General features: G+C 35.6%; 1 protein-coding gene and 3 non-coding genes across 4 annotated transcripts; all 4 read right to left on the bottom strand.

Annotated features, from left to right (window-relative positions):
- Positions 1-169: 169 nt before the first annotated feature.
- Positions 170-1814, bottom strand: LOC130462565 (uncharacterized). The gene has a single exon (XM_056831073.1). It carries the CDS (start codon positions 1719-1721, stop codon positions 420-422), a length of 1302 nt encoding a protein of 433 aa, XP_056687051.1. The 5' UTR covers positions 1722-1814; the 3' UTR covers positions 170-419.
- A 354-nt stretch (positions 1815-2168) lies between these two features.
- TRNAA-AGC (transfer RNA alanine (anticodon AGC)) lies at positions 2169-2241 on the bottom strand. The gene has a single exon. It is a non-coding gene; the product is annotated as a tRNA-Ala (tRNA).
- Positions 2242-12374: 10133 nt separating this feature from the next.
- Positions 12375-12447, bottom strand: TRNAA-AGC (transfer RNA alanine (anticodon AGC)). The gene has a single exon. It is a non-coding gene; the product is annotated as a tRNA-Ala (tRNA).
- Positions 12448-15494: 3047 nt separating this feature from the next.
- On the bottom strand, positions 15495-15567 carry TRNAA-AGC (transfer RNA alanine (anticodon AGC)). Its single transcript has one exon. It is a non-coding gene; the product is annotated as a tRNA-Ala (tRNA).
- Positions 15568-19333: the final 3766 nt, after the last annotated feature.

Here is a 19333-nt window from a genome sequence, read left to right as displayed (position 1 = left end):
TTTACTTCGTAGATCTCATAAATTAAATTATTAATGATATTGTTCTTCACCGGAAAAAAAAAAACATGAAAAAAATTCACAAATTATAAAGTAAAATCTTAATGATATAATTATTACCAGTTGTCGGTACAAATTAAAAATATAATTCTCTAAACAAAATCATCATAACCCCACCCTAATTGTAAAATTAAAAACTTGCACTACCACCCTCCCTTTTTAAGAAACCCTAATCTAACTTAATTTAACATTTTAACTAATACGTACTACTAGGCTATTAATTGGAATCTAACATGATGTTAGCAGTCTTCATCAACCTTTATGAAATCCCATCCAATCATTCTTACGAGCATTTATTACAGAGCTATCAGCATAATCGGACTAAGGCATCGGAGGGGTAATTCTCATATCACCCCCCGAGGCTAGTTAACAGTTCCATTGTGCAGGACACAGTCAGCATCAGGCCTCGGAGACAAGTCAACCCTTTCCTGTTCTAAGTCCGCTACCGGAACAATATCCTCAACCGGAACAGAACCTTTAACCTTGAGCAAAACAAATCCAAGCTTTGGTTGTTGTTCTCCATACCTAAACGACCATAGTTGAATAACATTAGTTTTTTCCAAACCAGCTTTCTCCCTAACATTGTTCCATTCAGTAGTTAGCACAAGTTTATTCATAACATCTTTCGGTTTGGACCAACTTGATAGACTCACGTACATCTCTTCTTCTTCTTCTTCTTCTTCTTCATTAGAAGTTTCCAGAAGAATACGAACTCGAATACCACCACCTTCAATCAAATGTTTCTTTTCTTCCTCATTAAAACCATCAACTAATAATGCATTGTGTTTTTCCAATTCCATTTTAGGAATCATCAACCGTCCTTGATGCGAGTTTACGTCGGAAGCGTGTAGGTATTTCTGCATCACAAGTTTAGGTGGCGAATCACAACCCATATTCTTCACTTTTTCTACGAGTTGACTCGGTAATTCCGGCGGAACAAAACCTGCAATTTTGAGTATCTCTTCTCTACTCGGCCTTGGATTTACTTGTTTTTTCCTTATCTTTAACGGCGGCGGCGACGACGACGACGACGCATTATTCGAAGAAGTTCGACTTCTCTTTGGTGCCCTAACAACATTGACATTATTATTATTGGTTATCGTTTCAAATATAGCAGGGCTAATAATATTACTAGTACTGCCTAATGTTGTTGTTTCAGCCACTGTAACCGCCACGTCGAGCGGCATGGTATTATCGGCAGCGGCGGTGGAGTTTTCTGAACCAACAACGGCCATGTCGAGTGGCGCGGTATTATCGGCAACGGCGGTGGAGTTTTCCGCACAAACAACGGCCATGTCGAACAGCGCAGTATTATCGGCGGCGGTGGAGTTTTCTGATGAACCAACACCAGGATAGATGTTCACGCCTAATAGTCTGATCATCTTACCAGTACTGGTTGTTGTTGTTGTTGTTGTTTCAGGGATGTTAACAACGGCCATGTTACTACTAGTACTGCACGTTGTTGTTGTTGTTTCATGGATGTTAACAACAGCCATGTTAGTAGTGTTGCTTGTTGTTGTAGTTTCTGCAACGGTGGTAACAACGGCAATGTTGAGCGGCGCGGCATGATCGGCAGTGGCGGAGTTATCTTTTCCACCACCAGGATTGACAATGATGTAGTCATTACCGAATAGTCTGAGAATCTTACTAGAAGAGGCCATCATCGTCTTCGACTTTGGAAAGATTTGTAGAAATTAACAAAAGGGGACGTAAGAGTGTATTTTCTGTGAAATAGTACGTAGCTACTTGAACTTCAGTTTACAAAAGAAAAAGTAAGATATGATGTTTGGAGAGGTTAAATTGGTTATGTATGTTTATATAGTACTCCAACCCATTCCTTTCCGATTGGGTTAAGGAAAACAAATTTTTAGTTTTATCCAATTTGGTTAAGGGAAACAAATTATGAGTTTTATTTTCAACGTACCCCACTTCATTAACGAAAAAATAAATTGAATTTATTTTATTTCCGACCAACTAAATTTCATTTAAGATAACAAACTATTTAATTTTATTGGTTAATATTTATATTTCCACTCCTACTTCTATACACAGTTGGAGTTTATAAAAAAAACGTCATAGATACATGCAAAAACAACACGAACATTAAAAATTGGAGATGCGGGGTATCGATCCCCGTACCTCTCGCATGCTAAGCGAGCGCTCTACCATCTGAGCTACATCCCCTAATTCTGAACTACCAAGTTCCGGTAAATAATTATCCAATTTGCCACGTACCAAAAAAAAAAAAAATTACGCCAAGAGATATGGGTCAAAAAAAAAAAAATAACCATAAAATCACACTTATTATATACGTCAAAACATTATCATGTAAGGTCTTGTTAGATTAATCTCGGAATATATTTTCATAATATCAACTTTTTATAATTTTTTCATGTACGGTATTTAACATATCCTATATTAGTTGGTAAATATTGCAATTGAGTCTGTGCAAATAGCAAGTGTAAAAAACTTTAAAGAATGGAGGTAGTACAATAATTTAGGCTTTAGGTTGGTTTTCTTTCATTGCAATATTTTATCTTCTTTCTATCAACGTTAATTCACTCCGTCTCTTAAAAGTTACCCTGTTGCATTATTTTGGGTCAACTTTTAAAGCCCGTAACAATTCACTCTCACTAACCAAGAAAAAATCATCTAGTCGTGATTTTCACACTCGTAGAATTAGAGATATGAAGTACTCCAAATCTTTCTTGAGAGTATACATGGAGTGTCAAAATGAACCATGTTAAACTCGATCTAGTAACGACTGGCTACAAGAACGAAGTCAAAGTTGATAGCTTGAATGTCATATTTCTGTTACAAGCATGAATGTCATATTTTTGTTACAACTAGAATAGATCCCGTGCACGTACGGATTTTGATAAATTTTTTTAAAAATTATTTAACGAATTATCTCCCAAACTATTGCACAATTATAACATTTTTAACATACTCGTTTAAATTTATTCATCTAATGTGCATATTTAAAATGGTAATATGGTAATTTGAGCAAAATATTGAGTGATATATTTTTCATTATTAATATAGCGATTTGAATAAAATATTAACAATTTAGAATAATTATTATTACGTCGTATCTATTATTGCCATAGTTTATAAACTAAAATTTGTTTCCATAAATAAATAGTTTATAAAAAAAAGAAAGAAAATAAAATAAAATAAAACCGATACACTTTTTTGGGAAAGTGGTTTTTGGCGGGAAAAAATCGATCCAGGAATTGACACGTGTCATTCCTGGTGTCTCTTTTAGTATATAGTAATAGATTCTAGAATTTCATGCAGCTCTTTACTTTTGTACTTACAATAAATATCATTCAAGAGACGATACTGTTATTACATTAACAACATTTCGAGAATATTTTCAAAGTCACTGGAAATATGAATTAATAAATAAAAAATTGGCCATATGAACAGATGTACTTATTTTGCAAAACAGAAGAGAGTAATGCAATAGCTTTATTACTGTATTATGCTTTCTAATAAGTCTAGGAAGAACACTTAATCATGTTGCTTCGTTCTTTAAAGTTCTTAAACTATTGTGCTACCTCCGTTCTTTATCGTTACACTTAATCAATAACGAGCAAGAGACTGTTCTGTTAGATACCTGCGAAAATCAGAGTATTTCTCATTACTAAGATGTACAATTACATGACAGCAAAATCAGAGTATTTCCAATTAGTAAGATGTACATGACAACAAAATTAGAGTATTTGGTATTTCCCATTAGGGAATCATCCATCACTACAAACATTTACTGTTACATTGGTGTACAATCAATTTCCCTTTTGGGTGATGATAAAGGTCGCAAGTTGCAACAACAATTAGTTGTCGCAATCTTACGTATCGCAGTTTAATTGGTACATACAGGCGCCACGTAGGCTATGCGTCACCAGAATATTTTTACTATCAATGCAATATTTTTACTATAAAAATATATAAATAAGGTAATCGATGTAAGGAAGGAAATAAATTAGAATATATATCATTTCCAGAAACTTTGGTAAAATGAGCAAATGTGGCCATGTGGGTAGGAACATCAGGTATATGGAGGTTTCTCTTCAACTATAAAGTGGTAATCACATACCAGGCAGGCCATCGTCGTCTTCGATTGATCGACACTGATAGAAAAGATTTGTAGTAAATTTAACGTGATCGAATTGAAATTTGAGAAATGTAATTAAGATGTTTAGAGAACTTGAAATCTTGAAATCCGGGTTAAGTGGAGTATATGTATATATATATATACTACTCGTACTACTCTAATCAATTATGTTCCGGTTAAGGGAATTGAAACAAATGAAGACATCAAGTTAATTTTATTTCCAACCAATTACGGATCCGAGTACATTTATTAAAGAAATTAAATTCAGTTTATTTCCAACCAATTAAATTTCATTAAAGAAAAATCGAAAATGATAAAGGTCGCAACATGCGACCTTTAAGCCGTGTCACAATGATGACATGACATGCTTATGTGTCATGATTTAAATTAGAAATTAAAATATTTAACTTATATTATCTATTATACATGTTATAAAAAACACAAATTCTTATTTACAATGGGTGTACAATAAATATTGTACACCGGAGTAAAAGTTAACTAAAAATGCTTAAAAGTTAAATATATACATGTAAAAGTTATCTATTTTTTAGTGATAAATTTTTTTCATTTTAATATCACTTATTTCTTCAAAATAACTAATAATGTATAAAATTAATCATTTAACCCTTTAAGATATTTATCTATCAATTTTTTTTTACTAATATAAAAGTTAATCAAAACTAGGTTAAAGTTACAAAAAAAGGTTAAAGTTATCTTGGTGTACAATAAATTTATTGTACACCTTGTGCGCACAAGACCTTTTGTATAAAAAAAGGTAGGAAAATCTTAATATTCTAATTTGTTTCCTTATTCATATCGACTACCTTATTTACATATTTCATAGTAGAAATATTGCATTGATAGTAAAAATATTATATTGACGTGTATCCTACGTGGCGCCTATATGTACCAATTAAACTGCGACACGTAAGATTGCGACAACTAAATGTTGTTGCAACTTGCGACCTTTATCATTGTCCAAGAAAAATAAGAAATTAATAAAGTTTATTGGTTTATATATTCAATCATATTTCAAACATAGTTGAATTGGAGTTTACGAGAAACGTGATTAATTAGCTTTCAAAGGGATAAAGAATTAATGACTCGTAGATATATGCAAAAATAACACGACGAATTTTTTTTTTTTTAAAGGATGTAGATGCACATCAAAAAAGCGGAGGGAATAATAACCCTTAAAAAGTTTATACATAAAAAAATTACTCAATTATATCTACTCTATAACATTAATTATAATAATGTTAAAATTTACTAAAAACAAAGCTGATTAAAACTTATCCCGGTGATAACCCATTGTACACTAACTCACTAACTGAGTGTGCGCCGGCCATAATTTAAATAAAAAAAAAAAGTGATCTTGTTAGATCTTTCTGGTTTGAAGAATAATATTCTTACATAAATGTTGACATCACATATCCCTGTGAAATACGTAAATTGATATGAAAATCAAAAGAAACCTGAAAAAGTAAATAATGCACAATTTATAAAGTAAAATCTTAAGAATATTATTATCTCTACTAAAAATTTCCATAACAAAAATAAAAACTCATAACATTAACTCTAATTGTAAATTTTAAAACTTAGCTTGCATTAACGTACCTACCCTCCCTTTTTTTTTTTTTTTTTTTTTTTTGGAAACCCTATCCTACATAATGTTGCTTGTCTTCATCAACTTCTTGATCTTTAATTTGCATGATCATGCTAATTGTCTTCAATAACTTGCTTTTTTATTACCTTTAACGACGACGTATTACTTCCGCTGCCTTCTTGGGTTTTCTTCGAAGAACTTCGTCTTTTCTTTGGTGCCCTAACAACATTGACATTATCGGTGGACGTAGTCGGACTAATACTAGTATCATCGGTGATAATTTCGCGCCGCTCGACATGGTGGTTACTGTTATGGATCGTTTCGTACCGTACATGTCGCGGTCTGTTCCTATGTTTGAGGAGCGGTTATGGCTGAGTCATGGAAGACTTGTTGGGAAAGGTCAAAGAGGTTAGCAAAGATCAAGCAAACGGTTGGAGGAAATCAAGGAATCGGTTGAGCAATTCAAGGAGCACTACTAGCACAACTCCCTCAACAAATGCCGCACCAAAGTCCTATAAAAAGATCACCACTCTACAATGATAAGACACTTCCAATCCCCATCCGAAATACCCACAATGAAACCGTTGCTGTCTATTATCTACTCCCTCTGCCATAATATCTCCTAAGAGCTAAACCAACCATTGTAATTCCTCCACAATACCTACGGCCCTGCAGCAACTAAGGATAACCAATCCACCTTTCCTAAGCCCCATCTAAACTCTCCACTATCTACTCCTAATGATACTTATCTGACATGTCTCCCAAATAATACATTCTTTCCATAATATATTACCCTTCACGAGTATCATCTGCCATAACACAAACCTACGCAAACACCAGTAACCTTCTCCAATGATCCTCATCTACTTATAGTCCTATACTACGTTCTACTTATGCTTCGTCATCAGCTACATTTACACATACGTATATATACATTGTATTTGTACTTATCTGGGCTATTTATGCCAACAACATAGTGGATTGGTGGACTCATGGCCACCCGCGGTTTTTATCCCTTTCGGGTTTTCCGCGTCACCATCTCTTGTCTCGTCTCCCTTTATTTTCTGCCCTTTATTTCTTGTCATTTATTTACTTTATTTAATCTAGTCGTTTATGTCCCAACCAAAGGTCGTCCATACGAAATTTGGCATAAACAGTTTTGCGCCGTCTGTGGGGAGATGGCTAGATTTATCTTCAAACACATATCCACAAATATTCTCTCAAACACAATATCCGACCCACTTGGGTTCACCAATAAATTTGTCGGCAGGCTATGGATTGTTGTCATACTTTGTCGCCACCACGAGATGGAGCTACGTCAGGGCACATGTCATCAACATGACAGGTGTCGTCGACGGGTCAGGCGTCGTCGACGGTCAGGTGTCGTCGACGGATCAGGTGTCGTCGACCGGTCAGGAGTCACCGACGGGTCAGGTGTCGTCGACGGTCAGGTGTCGTCGACGGTCAGGTGTCGTCGACGGTCAGGTGTCGTCGACGGTCAGGCGTCGTCGACGGGTCAGGTGTCGTCGACGGGTCAGGTGTCGTCGCCAGGCTCGTTAGTCAATGGAATATGGAATGACGTCAGGGTACATGTCGTCGCCAGATCAGGTGTCGACATCAGTAGGTGTCATCGCTAGAAGTGACGCGTCTGAGTGGTCGAATTCAACCTAGATGATGCATATCGTGACAACAACGGCACCAACGCTTGATGACATCGAAAATAGACGTCACGGACCATCATGCAGATGTCACCACAAACAAGATACAATATGAGCTGTCTCGTACCTTGATAAGATCTCGAGACGATTTGATTACTTGACGTCGCGAAAAGTATGGTATAAAACTCAACCCTAGTGATTTTGATTTAAGCTAATATTGTTTCTAGTCTTTGTTGTCACTGAAACAGATGCGAACACATGACGTCTTCCACCAATGACATGACATCAACATAGTTTCGTCCGACGTCACCTCCACATCAGTCGACGACGTCTCCAAAAACGAAGGCGACAAATGGAGATTCAACAACAAATTGTCGGCAATACTAGATTTTGTGGCTAACTTCAGTCCAAGTATCAAATAGGAGAATTTGTAGTTGTCCTGAAGTCGCCACAGGGGAGCATATAGTATACTCTATCTCATTTAATTTTCATATAGTATACTTGATTTTCTTTTTATATAGTATACTTGGCTTGTTTTAATTTCCAAAAGCACTTTGAAATATATTCTATACGTTGTTATCCTACTTTTTGTACTAACATCGTCACCACTTGTCGTTTGATCATGTCGTGTCGCCAAGTATTGTCTTGTCTACAGGTATTGACGTGTCGCTTGGCTAGGTCATGAGTACATCAGGCGACCGACGTTAGAATGCAGGTGACAAGGTACTGTCTTGTCTATAGGTACTGACGTGTCGCTTGGCAAGGTCGTGAGTAAAGCAAGCGACCAACGTTAGAAGTGTTACACGAGGTCACGACACGACATGAGGTCACGACGATACAACATGACGCCACGACAGCAAGTCACGACAGCAGGACGCGACCATTCTGGTTACCCCTATGACGACAAGAAGTTTCTTGGCGTTAAACATGGTACGTAGAAGTAATTATCGAACATCTTTATTTTAACAATATATTTCTTCGTAAGTTCGCCAACAGATCGTTGATTGATACATGAATATCAATGGGGGCTAAAGGTACGAACATACTTTCGAAGTGAGTTATCTTTTATTTATAATATACACGTATTGTCGCTGCCACGTACATCGCAGATCGTGAGGGTCATCAACACAATCGAATGGTATGAGTGACTCAATTCATTTATTAGTGACGTCAAAATTTTATAAACTAACACCTCATATCCTATTGAAATTTTCTCATATATCATCCGTGATAACTATTTTTCATTTACTAACGACACGCCGCGACTATACGCGTTAGTATGTATATTAATGACAACAGATTACCTTGATCATGACGGTATGCCCCGACGCCACGAGATGGCAATGACCGATGACACGACGCCACCAGACTACCGAGAAAGCTAAGGAAATCGGAATGTCGAATGATCATCATCAATGACCATGATGACACATGAGACGTTTAGAGGTTGCATCATGTGGGCACGCATGTACGACGTCAAATATAAACGAACGTCATCATATCTGTGGCCGACTTCAGTCATGATATCTTCCTAAAGCCGCCACAGGGGGGCAAGATAATTTTGGTAACAGGTACGACGCTAAGACAAATGTACGAACATTGGGGGCTCAACCACTATCACATGTCGAAATAGGCGGATAAAGAGAAGTCATTGGGTTTCCCAAAGACGACAAGTGATAGGACGTCAACCGATTAACAAGAAAGGATCAACCAATAAGTCGACCAACGTTATAATGGACAGTGTCAAGACCAGCGATGTGTCGACCTCATTCAACGTGACGGGACGACGCCAGATGTGACGACGGCGGTACAAGCGATGACAATGATCTCAGGAACGAAAACAAGATCGTCGACGAGAGGTGTCACGACATCAGGACCATGCTGCTGATTGTAGAATCGTCATCAAGGGACAGTCAGCGACACGACGTAATTTCGTTACACGAGCCCATATTAAGTAATATCTAACACTTACTTCGTGCGTTAATTAATTTATTTCATTTTTCACTACACTGCGATTAAAGTTCAATTTCAGTTTTTGTTATCTGTCGCATTGAATATATCTTTCCAAACGCAATTATATTGTATTCGTATTTCATCTCACTTGTTTGAAAAGCAACGCTAACATCGCATCAAGCGAACGTCCACCTCTACCTTTTGTATTTTCTACAGATCACTTGTTGACCACGTCACCAACGGCAACAGCAACGAACGACATCATCAGAAGACGACATCAACGAACGACGCTATCAACTACAAGCGACGATGTCTCCATGGTCATGACCCTTAAACTTATTGGATCCCAACGACGACATGTCGCTTCTAAGCGCGACCACTACAGACGACGCCGGTGCTATTTATGTGCACGTAACTTCGTTTTCCGAGTACCTCACAGGTGACATCTATTCCACAACGAACAACAGAGACAGCGTAAACAACATTTTAAGCTAACGACGTGTATACACCCTCGACGCTTGTCCAAACGCCTAACCAATCGCCAAATACAAAACAGAGAAACACACGTCTTTCCCCCTCAACACTGACGAAAAACAAAGCCGGCCCAGAATGCTCGTGTCCTACTTAAACTATTGTTCTGAATATCCCATAGGCTAAAGTCTCCTTCCATAGATTGCGCCATCCAAACATCTTATCCCTTGTCCTCGTGTTATAGGAAACCTCACAACCCTTCGACTCTTCTTGACATTCGTCATAAGGTTGCTTCGAACCATCCACTTCATTCACCTGTAACTTCAACTCAGTCGTATGCTACCTATCCTCACATGACATTGCAACCATCTAAAACGATTCAACCATACGCACACTCGACGCAACTTCCTTCTCTAAATTCTTCGCAAGACTACGAACAAATGAAGAGGCTTATATCGCCTTCATACGATAGATGTCGCACAACAGTGACAATAGAGGCACGCCTGTAAACATCAGACAACAGACTAAGATACGACAGTTGGCCATGACACATGTAAAAACATCAGACAGACTAAGATACAATAGTTGGCCATGACGCCTGTAAACATCAGACGACAGATTAATATACGACGGTTGGCCATGATGCATGTGAGCATAAGACGACAGACTAAGATACAACCGTTGGTCATGACGCCTATAAACATCAGACGACAAACTAGGATACAACAGTTGGCCATGACGCCTGTAAACATCAGAAGACAGACTAAGATGCAAGAGTTGGTCATGACGCCTGTAAACATCAAACGACAGACTAAGGTACAACAGTTGGCCGTGACGCCCGCAAATATCAAACGACAGACGAAGATACAAAAGTTGGCCATGACGCTAGATACCTAACTAACAGTATGTCTCAACGTGTTTTCGCACAGCTTTTTAAGAACTACACTCTATTGTCTTACGCTCGTTAAGAGAAACGATTCTTTCACAAGATGCCAGGTTTACATCTAATTAAGCTGAGGACACCAACGTCAACATGAAGACACCAATATACGCATGACGACATCAAGTGTTGTCAGAAATCATGGGTAACACCAAGTGGCGACGTCATTGATCAAGGTTAAGTACGGAAGGCGACGGACAAGTCAAAGATAGTGACAGATTAGCATCGACAGCAAATGAACGTGGTGACAGACTTTGAAGATTATTTTCCTAACTTCCGGCTCGCTACAGTTAGGAAAATGGGGGCTATTGTTATGGATCGTTTCGTACCGTACATGTCGCGGTCTGTTCCTATGTTTGAGGAGCGGTTATGGCTGAGTCATGGAAGACTTGTTGGGAAAGGTCAAAGAGGTTAGCAAAGATCAAGCAAACGGTTGGAGGAAATCAAGGAATCGGTTGAGCAATTCAAGGAGCACTACTAGCACAACTCCCTCAACAAATGCCGCACCAAAGTCCTATAAAAAGATCACCACTCTACAATGATAAGACACTTCCAATCCCCATCCGAAATACCCACAATGAAACCGTTGCTGTCTATTATCTACTCCCTCTGCCATAATATCTCCTAAGAGCTAAACCAACCATTGTAATTCCTCCACAATACCTACGGCCCTGCAGCAACTAAGGATAACCAATCCACCTTTCCTAAGCCCCATCTAAACTCTCCACTATCTACTCCTAATGATACTTATCTGACATGTCTCCCAAATAATACATTCTTTCCATAATATATTACCCTTCACGAGTATCATCTGCCATAACACAAACCTACGCAAACACCAGTAACCTTCTCCAATGATCCTCATCTACTTATAGTCCTATACTACGTTCTACTTATGCTTCGTCATCAGCTACATTTACACATACGTATATATACATTGTATTTGTACTTATCTGGGCTATTTATGCCAACAACATAGTGGATTGGTGGACTCATGGCCACCCGCGGTTTTTATCCCTTTCGGGTTTTCCGCGTCACCATCTCTTGTCTCGTCTCCCTTTATTTTCTGCCCTTTATTTCTTGTCATTTATTTACTTTATTTAATCTAGTCGTTTATGTCCCAACCAAAGGTCGTCCATACGAAATTTGGCATAAACAGTTACAACCGCTGCAGAAACACCAACACGCGGTAATCTTCGAGCCTAGATTTGTAGTAATAACAAGGGACGAAGGGAGTATTTTCTGAGAAATATTAGCTCGTTCAACTTTAAGTTAGAGAAGTAAGATATGATGTTTAGAGGAGTTAAATTGGTTACATTATATATATATATATATATATATATATATATATATATATATATATATATATATATATATATACGTACTATTCCAACACATTCCTTTCCTAATTGGATAAGGGAAACAAAATTAATTAAGTTTATTGGTTAATATTTCCAATCCTACTTCTATACATAGTTGGAGTTTATAACAAAAACGTGAGTAATTAGTTTTGAAAGGGAAAAAGAAAAGAGTCATAGATACATGCAAAAACAACATGAATAATAAATATGGAGATGCGGGGTATCGATCCCCGTACCTCTCGCATGCTAAGCGAGCGCTCTACCATCTGAACTACATCCCCAGCTTTCGAAAACTGAGCTTCTCTTAAATTATTGTTTTAAATAATAAAAATACAAATCAATCATTCTATATTTTCACTTTGGGGTAACATATTCAATTAAACTTTTTTTACATTAGCTTTGTTGGATGCAAAAAGAACAATATTTAAGGGGACTTGAAATTACTCCTTTATATATAATACGTCTTGAAAATCTCTTAAAATGACCGAAGAAGAAAACACTGATTCATGCATCGTATTTTACACATTACGGTTACTCATAACTCTTTTAATAGGTTGATCCATGTTAATTAATGTATTATTTTTTCTTTAATAAAGGTCGAATTTTTTTCAATAATATGGAGATATTTTATATTTCGAGGGTTTTGGATGACTATTTTTGAAATTTAAACTAATGTGCGGCTTGGGCGATATCCCGATTACTACATTGAATAGTTAAAATTTTAGATTGTTTTTGAGTTCAACCCTATATTTTTTTTCTTCAATTGGACTAAACATTTATTAAAATTAAGTTACTATCATTACAACTTTATTACTTAAATGCCCCCAACTAGCATATAGTATAAGTTGTATAACTATAATAAACATTCACAATTAGTACGGAAAAAAAATATGATTACTAGCAAAGTGAAAACTAATTAATCAATACATAGTCATATTTAGAAAATAAAGCCAGTCTAGACTCTTATTGCCACGTGGCTTTCTCATATAAACTTATGTTCTGGTTGTGAAATTAGAACGGTTGGAAGGTCTGATATGAGATTGTATATTTTGTATCAGACTGTAATCTGCACAGTAAAATGGGTTAACTAGGCTCGAGAGTGGTCTGAGTATCACCACTCGGATGCTTAAGTCAGAAATGTTGATTGCTCTGCAATTAATGAACTTTTGTGAGTTTATTTACCTTTGGCAATTAATAAGGGTACATATATATAGACGGGTAACCCGTACGGGCAACCTGGGTCCGGACCCGTAGGATAGCGACCCCTTATAGAATTACGTGGTTGCTCTTCCTAATTAGGCCGACTGGACCTGATTAGGCTTAAGTGCCGACTGGGATAAGATGTCTCTAGATGGCCCTTTTGACCATTCTAGCACATAAGGGTAGCCTGTCGGCATTCCGGTAGGGCATCCCGTACAACTTACTTTTTCAACCGTCAGTTACGCAACTCATAAAAATTTGAGTGATTTTTTTTTAACTTGGATGAATGATTAACGATGAATTATTGAGCAAAATTTGTGATTACCAATTATTACTTCATTAATACATATAATCAACCAATCTCTCTAAATTCTACCCCGTGCAATTGGAGAATGAATACATGACACCAGACACCTTCAATCCTTACAACAAACCACCAACTCCTTATATCTCAATTAACGAGTAAAATTAGTGATTGATCAATTATTATTAATCCATTAGTACTAATTAATTATAATCAATTTCTCAAAATTCAACAAGTGAAAAGATATTGCAGGGAAGTTATTCATCTTTTTAAAATAAACCACCAACCTCTCATATCCCAAACCTACTCTAACTATAAATAAACCTGACTTAACAACTCTATCTCTCAAAAGTCAAAACCAATTCCACATCACAAAATTAATTCAATTGTAGGAATTTCAACGGAATCCATGCTGAATAAGGCAAACAAGTTCGAGGAAGTACAAATACATATCTGATATGTATGGGCAAATACATATCAGAACATAAGACAAAATAGGAAAAAGGACAAAAAAAAAAATTAAATGGTACTTTTCTAAACACAAATGGTACTTTTTTTTACAGAATGGTATTTTTTTTTTACAAAATGGTACTTTTTTTACATGAATGGTACTTCCTTTTTTGTCTTTTAGCTATTTGTCTTTTAGTTGATATGTGTGTTTCCACACATATCAGATATGCGAAAAAACGCTCCCAACAAGTTCAGCACAACAAAATTATGCTCATCCTGAGTTTATGATTTACCTTAACAACAACAACAACAAAAATCAAAACACATAAACCCTATCCAAGAACCAAACTCAATACAAATCCCGTTCATAGAACATATCATAAGACTAGTTAAGTTACACAAGCGCCACCAAATAATTAATGTGATCAGGCCCGGCCCAACCGATATAGGGGCCCTGTGCTAACAATATAATATAGGCCCCCTATAAGAAGAATTATGGCATAATTTTTCTTAAAAATTCACAAATAAGAAAATATAATAATAATAATAATAAAAATATACTGTACTCCGTCCTTCATAATTTGCACAGAGCAAAAAAAAAAGGGAAGAATGAAGTGGGCCCATGGGAAGTTGGGAAAGAAAATAAACTAATTAATCATGATCAAATTCCTCCTAATTGGACCTGTCAAACGGGTCGGTCGGGTCGGGTTGTAAAAAATTATTTTCGGGTTCGGGTTAGATCGGGTCGGTCACTTTCGGGTTCGGGTTTACAAATGCTTGTTCAAGACCCGGAACTTTTGGGTTCGGGTCGACCCAACGGGTTGAGAGATTTTAAAACGCGCATTATATTTTCATTGAAGAGAAAACACCCTTAATATGACAAAAATCGAACTTATCTGAACTTATCTGAACTTATTGGAACTTATCTGAACTTATCTGAACTCATTGAAGAGAAAACACCCAATAAGTTCAGATAAGTTTCAATAAGGTCCTATAAAATCGCATAAGTTCTAATAAGGTCTTACAAGTCGATAAATTTAGATAAGTTCAGATAAGTTGAAGAGAAAACACCCTTAATATGACAAATATTACGGAGTAAAAGATTCAAAAGTAAGAGCTATCAATACAAATATATATCATCCCACTATTTGTAATGGCGAGAGACCCGTAGACCTCTTCTTCACAAAAAGTTACACACATTAGCCAAGCTCAATAAAACTCTTTGATTCAACATTAGTGTCGATGTAAGTTTTTGTGTTCATTTATTCACCAATTTCTGTCCAAAAATCTTCGAATTGGTGCATATATGATCGTAACATATTCAAAGGTAAAGTATGAAGATACTCCGTAAAAAATTGATAAAATCATTAAGAATGGAGATGCGGGGTATCGATCCCCGTACCTCTCGCATGCTAAGCGAGCGCTCTACCATCTGAGCTACATCCCCTGATCTGACAAACCGGGTTGTTAGTATGATCTCATTCTGTTATTTTATGCTTGATTTATTAATTTTTGCAATGGTTTTTTTTTTTGGTTAAAAATTTTTTTTCTTCAAAATTTTTTTATAACCCCTTGCAATAGTTCATGCTTCATTTTGTTCACACATTTTTTTTTACTTTTACGTTCACAAATAGAGTAACATGTGTGTTCCATGAAACCAGAAACTAGTTTGGTTAAAACAAGACCAAAATTGTAAAGCTAATTTTGTTTTAACTCTTGGGCATTTATTTTCTTACCATTTCGAGATTTTTTTTTCCATATACTTTTGAGTCTTGGAAAAACTAATTTGTTTCCGCAATAAATAAGTAGATTGGGGAGTTTGTCCGAGTGGGTGACCAACGTACTAATTTTGAGCGACTTATTACCTATATATAAGTTCAACAAAGTGAGCTACTTCATGGGTGTTCCTGAAAATCTTTCTCCGCGCTCAAGTCAGTTAGGTGTTACACGTATTGAGAGAGAACGTACAGGAAGAATTGAATTCCTCAAAAGTGATGGAGCTATGGAGTATTTGTATGAATGTGTGAATGTGTGAATGTGTGATTTGAGATGACATTGTTGATACAGTTGTGTACCAATTGTGGTGAACCATTGGGCCTGAGCTTGGGCTCCGAGATTTCCAGAGAAGTTCGGGTAAGTATTGTCGCCGGGATATTTTTGTAGTAAAGTTGTGGAAGGTATATAATTTCCTTGTTTAGAAGTGGGTCCCACGGGTGCCCGAACACAACTCAGCTCGAAATCTAAAATGTACTCAAAATCCTTTAACCAACTTTTTACCCGAAAAAAAATTTACCTAATAACCCGACCTAACATGAATAAACTCCTACCGAGTATAATTTTGTACCCGGAAATGATCGAGCTGAATTGACCTTACTCAATCCCTATTTTAATGACCTCGTTTCCATCTCATGTAATACAAATTTTCAATGCTAACATTTACCTTATTTTATACGGATCAAATCCCCTTCAATCTAATTTGAAGAATTTGCATTTTATTCAAATTTCAATCACCAATTCCTACTTTTATTCCCCAATCCCAATTCTTTAATCCTTAAACTTACTTCCCTACGTGTATATCCTAAGTATATTAATGTTGGAACAAACGCAAATTAATTAATGTTGTTAACCCAATCTATTACTCAATTCAATACATCTTGGTGTTGCCATCAAGGCATCAACAACGGTGGCGTTGAATCCGGATTATATGATTAAGTATTCTTGTTATTGGAGTAATTTATAATTAATGGTGTAATTAGCTGTTTTGTTGCGTTAATACAACGAGGATTTTTTGAAGACTCAAACTCAACTACATAGTTCAAGTGTACAACCTAAGCTATGACAGGTACCCCAACACTATATTTGTTTATTATCCAAATCAAATTTGACGTTGTTGACGCATAGCCTTTCCATACAACACAACTGAATGTTCCTAATTGATGGACGAAAAGAGTAAATTGTCATATGCGTTTAAGGTAGAAACTCCTTTTGACTTGTTAAATGGACTAGGTCTATCTCTTAATGACGAGGCATCCCTGGCCTGTATTATTTTACGCCCAAATTAGTTGCGAGCAGGAGGTGCCAGAAGTTGCGAGTAGTAGTTGTTAGGCTTCATTCTATTGGACTTATTTTGACTGAACTAATATTATCTGAACTTAACTGAACTTATCTAAACTTAACTGGACTTATTTTATCTGAAAAAAAATATTTCGTCCGAAACAAACTTATTTGTGTGTAAAAAAATCTTTAAAAAAAAGCTATTTTGCTAACTTTTATTATATGAACTTATCTGAAATTATTTAAACTTATTTTGTCTGAAATAAGTCAAAATAAGTCGAACAGAACATAGGCTTAGTTGAATTGGTAGGATACATCTAACTCTTTTGGTGTAAGTTGTCATGAAAACTAAGGTTCTAACACCAATACTAGCTTTCCTACATTGTACAACTTAAAATTAAGTGTCAAACTTCGGCCTCTTTGAATCTAGAACCTCTAACGCCCAAATTAATATCGCAGTATAGTAAGAGAGATAGAGAGAGAAAGTAGAAAGAGATCGAGAAAAGGTATATGTTCACGAAGATAACGGTAGATTTGTCAAGCTTACTTCAAACTAAAAATATAAAATCAAAATATTCATTTATAAACAGTCATCAATGCATCACGTATATAAGTACTAATGTGATCATGAAGATAAGGTTAGATTTGTCAAACTTAGGGTCTTATGCAATATGCATGTATAATGAGGAATGACTAATTGGGTCATATAAGCTCATAATATTTGTCTTGGTCTAAAGGGCGGCATGGACTACCAAGTAACGAAATCACAATTCCTAAGTGGCATGCACTCGGCAACATTGTACACCTAACTTGATAGTAACTTACACATATAATCTATACATGTAGTCCAATTGTTTTGACCATGTCTTTCTTAATTTCTTATACTATTCTCTTTAAATAAGATATTGCGTTTACTCAGCTCGATATTCATTTATCACGTTACTAGTTTATTTAGCTTTTTATTCAGTTTTAAGTGGAGAGAGTTGTAACTTTTACTCATTTTTGGTTAAAATACAAAGGGAAGACTAAGGTGCAAAAGTAAAAATAGAGAAATCCATAAACCTTAACGGCCAGCTTTGATATTATTTTTGTTTCTAGTTTTTTGATTTTTAGAAAATCAAAAACAAAAAATATAAACATTATTATCATGATTAATAGAGGTATGACTGATTTTATTTCATGATTCAATCCTAAATCATTCGACTTTCAAAATCATAAAAGCAAAATTAATTGATATGAATGAACCTAATTATTTGATTTGCCATTGTTAAAAAAAAAATATCAATATAAATGAGAGAATATACTCCGTAGAACTGTAGAAGATACTCAGAGTTTTTGTGAATACTCCGTAAAATTGTACTCAACATAAATGGAAAAGTACTTCGTATCGGGTAAATATGGAAATACCATTATCTTTATTTAGAAACAACTCACGCAAAATGTACCATTTGAGATTTCCTCTCAAGTTTGCTCACCTTTACAACAACCAAACACGTTTTTTTTTTAAAAAAAAAAAAAAAAAAAAAATCAAAACTTTTTCCTATTTATTCAATCCGCCATTTGTATATTGATATATACTTCATCCGTTTCTGAACGTTCTTTACGCTTTGGAATACGTGTCCAAAACATGAAAACTTTGATCGTAAATTTTCACTATTATATACATCAAAACGTTACATGTAAAATCTTGTTAGATTGTTCTCGGTATGTATTTTCAGAATATCAACTTTTTATAATTTTTCACATACGAAATTGGATATATTAGTAGTTAAATATTGCATTGGAGTCCGTGCAAATAATAACGGTAAAGAACTTTATAAAACGGAGGTAGTATAATAAATCCACTAAAACAAGAGAAATTCTTATAAAAAAAACTGTTGGTAGATTTTTATTTACCAACACAAAAAGAGTCGATAAAGATAAAAAGTTAACTAGTCTGATCTAAATATTTAGGTGAAACGTGTTGTCTTATTATTTTTTAATGCTTATTCAAGTATATATTAACAAATATACTGGTCAAAATGTTTCGGAATACGACCAATAATGTATTGGTGTAGTGGTTAAGATTGAGGGGCTGTGTACAATAGATCTCATGTTCGATTTCCTCCTACAATTTTTTTTTTTTAAAAAGAAGTATTTAGGATAACCATCTTTAAATA

This window comes from Spinacia oleracea, chromosome 6, assembly GCF_020520425.1.
Source record: "Spinacia oleracea cultivar Varoflay chromosome 6, BTI_SOV_V1, whole genome shotgun sequence".
Classification (NCBI taxonomy): domain Eukaryota; kingdom Viridiplantae; phylum Streptophyta; class Magnoliopsida; order Caryophyllales; family Amaranthaceae; genus Spinacia; species Spinacia oleracea.
Note: the sequence above shows the minus strand (reverse complement) of the source record. Positions and strands in the feature narration are given on the sequence as shown.